Source organism: Musca vetustissima, unplaced genomic scaffold (assembly GCF_032173495.1).
Source record: "Musca vetustissima isolate MV318-11 ecotype Yass unplaced genomic scaffold, APGP_CSIRO_Mvet_v1 utg293706, whole genome shotgun sequence".
Classification (NCBI taxonomy): Eukaryota; Metazoa; Arthropoda; class Insecta; order Diptera; family Muscidae; genus Musca; species Musca vetustissima.
Genome location: NW_026876653.1, coordinates 14,661 through 17,638, shown reverse-complemented (window position 1 = coordinate 17,638; position 2,978 = coordinate 14,661). Strand labels below are relative to the sequence as shown.

General features: G+C 37.1%; 1 protein-coding gene across 1 annotated transcript; it reads right to left on the bottom strand.

Moving 5' to 3' along the window:
• Nucleotides 1–273: 273 nt before the first annotated feature.
• On the bottom strand, nt 274–1,407 carry LOC133321214 (stress-activated protein kinase JNK-like). The gene has a single exon (XM_061530301.1). The coding sequence runs from the start codon at nt 1,405–1,407 to the stop codon at nt 274–276; it is 1,134 nt and encodes a 377-aa protein (XP_061386285.1).
• Between the last annotated feature and the right edge of the window lie 1,571 nt (nt 1,408–2,978).

Genomic DNA, 2,978 nt, shown 5'->3' with positions numbered 1-2,978 from the left:
CGACTCACTTATGTATTACTTTAGAAGTCCCTTTTAAAAACCTCTGTAGATAGCAAGAACATTCAAATAAAAACAAAATCCATTTTCAAAAATAACCACTCAAAACCAAGGCCAAATGTATTGACATACATTTGTTATCTCAAATACCAACCCGTTTTATTTTGTTTAAGACAATAAATCCAAAAGTCTAAAAAATCGAATTTTACCCTCGACTAGGTGTCCCAAACACAAATGCGAACAAAAAAGAACGTATAAACAATTTAAGTTATCAAATTATATTAACTCTCTTGGCGAACCGATTATTTCATCATAAATAATTTTCTTCCATTCCATAATATTGTGCTCTTCCTGCTCGATATCCACATTATTACAGATATGCGGTACGGGTGCATTAACTTCCTCCTCCTTATACCACATATTTATGTAGCTATGATGTAAGGCTTCATCAACAGAAATGCGATGTTTTGGGTCGATACTAAGCATTCGAGCCAATAAATCTCTTGCAGCGTCTGTATTCTGTTGATATTCATTTAGATCACTTTCATCGACACTTTCTGTGTCGAAATAAAATAATGCATCGGGAAATAACCGTTCGATGGTGTAGCCCTCATGTCGCGCTAAGCTCTCAACATACTGTCGAACATTTGGTGATAAATCGGCAAAGAAACTTCTCTCTGGTGTACCGATTTGTTCGATAATTTTCATCCATTGATCCAAATAATCGGAGCCTTTGAATAAAACACTGCCACGTATTAGCTCACCCATAATACAGCCCACAGACCAGATGTCTACATTTTCGTTATACGGCAGACCAAGAATTATTTCCGGTGCTCGATAATAACGTGTCACCACGTATGGTGTCATCATAAAAGTCGCTTCGGCCGCGGTGCGAGCTAGACCAAAATCGAGAATTTTCAACGAACAATCGGCATTCACACAAATATTGGATGGCTTCAAGTCACGATGTATAATCCCGGCCGAATGTAAATGACGAATGCCGCATAGTATTTGATATATCAGATACGATAGACGGTCGTGATCCAAACCAATGCCAATAACGGCTGTGAGATTTGCATCCATTAGTTCCATTACCAAATAAATATCTTGGAAATCGTCAAAACTCTCATTCGGTGTAAAAACAGCCAACAAATTGATGATATTTTTGTGATTGACCACTTTCATTAGTTTCAGCTCACGATAGGCCCGCTTGGCTTGAACAATATTTTGAAAAGGTTTCGATAATTTTTTAATCGCCACATTAGTTTTGGTAACGGTATCTAGGGCTGAACACACCACTCCTTGAGCACCCATACCAATCGGTAGTAGATTTTCATATCGTATTGGTATTGTAAAATTTGTATCACCTATTTCAACGGTATAGAAATCTTTATAAGCTGATGCTGTCATTTTATAATCAATTGTTGTTTCTTTTTTCTATTCGTAAAGCTGTTCTTTTGTAGACGTTTAATTTCTAATTGAGAGTATTAGAAGAATAATATTCTTTCATTTCTTTATACATTTATGTTTTTGTTTTTTTTTTTTTTTCTACTTGAGACCGCAATATACTGCGGTTGGAAACTTGAAAATAAATATTTTATATTTGAATGTATGGTTTAGTCATAAAGGTTCTGTAAGATTTTATAATAAATCGGCGACTATTTCGGTTGTCTATAAAAATATTCAAATATAAAAATACAGCGCCGTTTTAGCATTGGGGCACGTTTTTCAATCAAATGGGTTATAATTTGGTATGTTGGTTTGTCATTGGCTGATACATCTTCCTATTAAAATTTACCAGTGCTGGTAAACTTTTTACGATAGCCTCCATATAACGGTACTTCCAAATATTTGGAATTTTTTGGACTGTTGGCACGATCTTAAACCGAATTTACTACAATTTGGTACTTTGAGTTTTTATTGGGTAGTAAATCTTTCAATCAAAAAGTATCGGTATTGGTTCATTTTCGGACACGTTTTCAAACCGAATTGGCTTTAATATGGTGTTTTAAATTAACATTAGGTAGCAAGTCTTCATGCCAAAAATTATCAATATAGCCCCACACAACTGGTGGGCTTTTATTTTGTTCTCTTCACATAATGCCACATTTTAAACTTTATAATTACAAGTAAAAAGGGTCAATCGGTGCCGCCGTCTATGGTTTGCGGCTGGTTTATATAAAGGCTGTTACCATCAATCAGGAGAGTTATCGCGACAATGACAATGACCAATGTGATGCCAATTATTCTCCGAAAGCGTATGAGGCAGTTCTGGTTTCAACAAAACGGCGCTCCACCGCACACAAGTCGCATAACAATCGATTTTCTGAAGAATTTGTTTCCGGGCCGTTTGATGTCGAAAAGAGGTGATTTGGACTGGCCACCGCGTTCGCCCGATTTGACGCCTCCTGACTTCTTCTTCTTGTGGGGATATTTGAAGTCAAAGGTTTACGTTAACAAGCCAAGGACCGTAGAAGAGCTCAAGGACAACATTCGTGAAAAATAGCCGCTATTCCGGCCGAAATGTAGGCAAAAACGATGGAAAATGCAGCAAAAAGGGCACAAAACGTCATCGACGCCAGAGGCGGCCATTTGAGAGATATCATATTCAATAATTGATGTAAAGAAATCTACTTGGAACAAATTAAATAATTAACATTGCCAAATGCCAATTTTTTTTCTTTGATTAAAAAAAAAAACATGGGTCCGTCGAATATGGGCAACCCTGTATAGTATATTAGGGTATAGTCGGCCCCGTCAGACTTTACTACTTTCCTTACTGTTTATACCCTACACAACTTATTGTAAGGGTATTATAGCTATGTGCAGCCCCAAAAGTTTGTAACGCCGCGAAATATTGGTCCTAGACCCACCTTTAAGTATACCGATCATATCTCGACTAGCTGAGTCGATCTAGACATGTGTGTCCGTCCGTCTGTCCATTATAGTTTGTAAACACGATACAGGCCGCAGTTATGGAC

What these genes read in the sequence shown, in the direction of transcription:
- LOC133321214 (XM_061530301.1), bottom strand. Translation starts at nt 1,407, where the DNA reads ATGACAGCATCAGCTTATAAAGATTTCTATACCGTTGAAATAGGTGAT.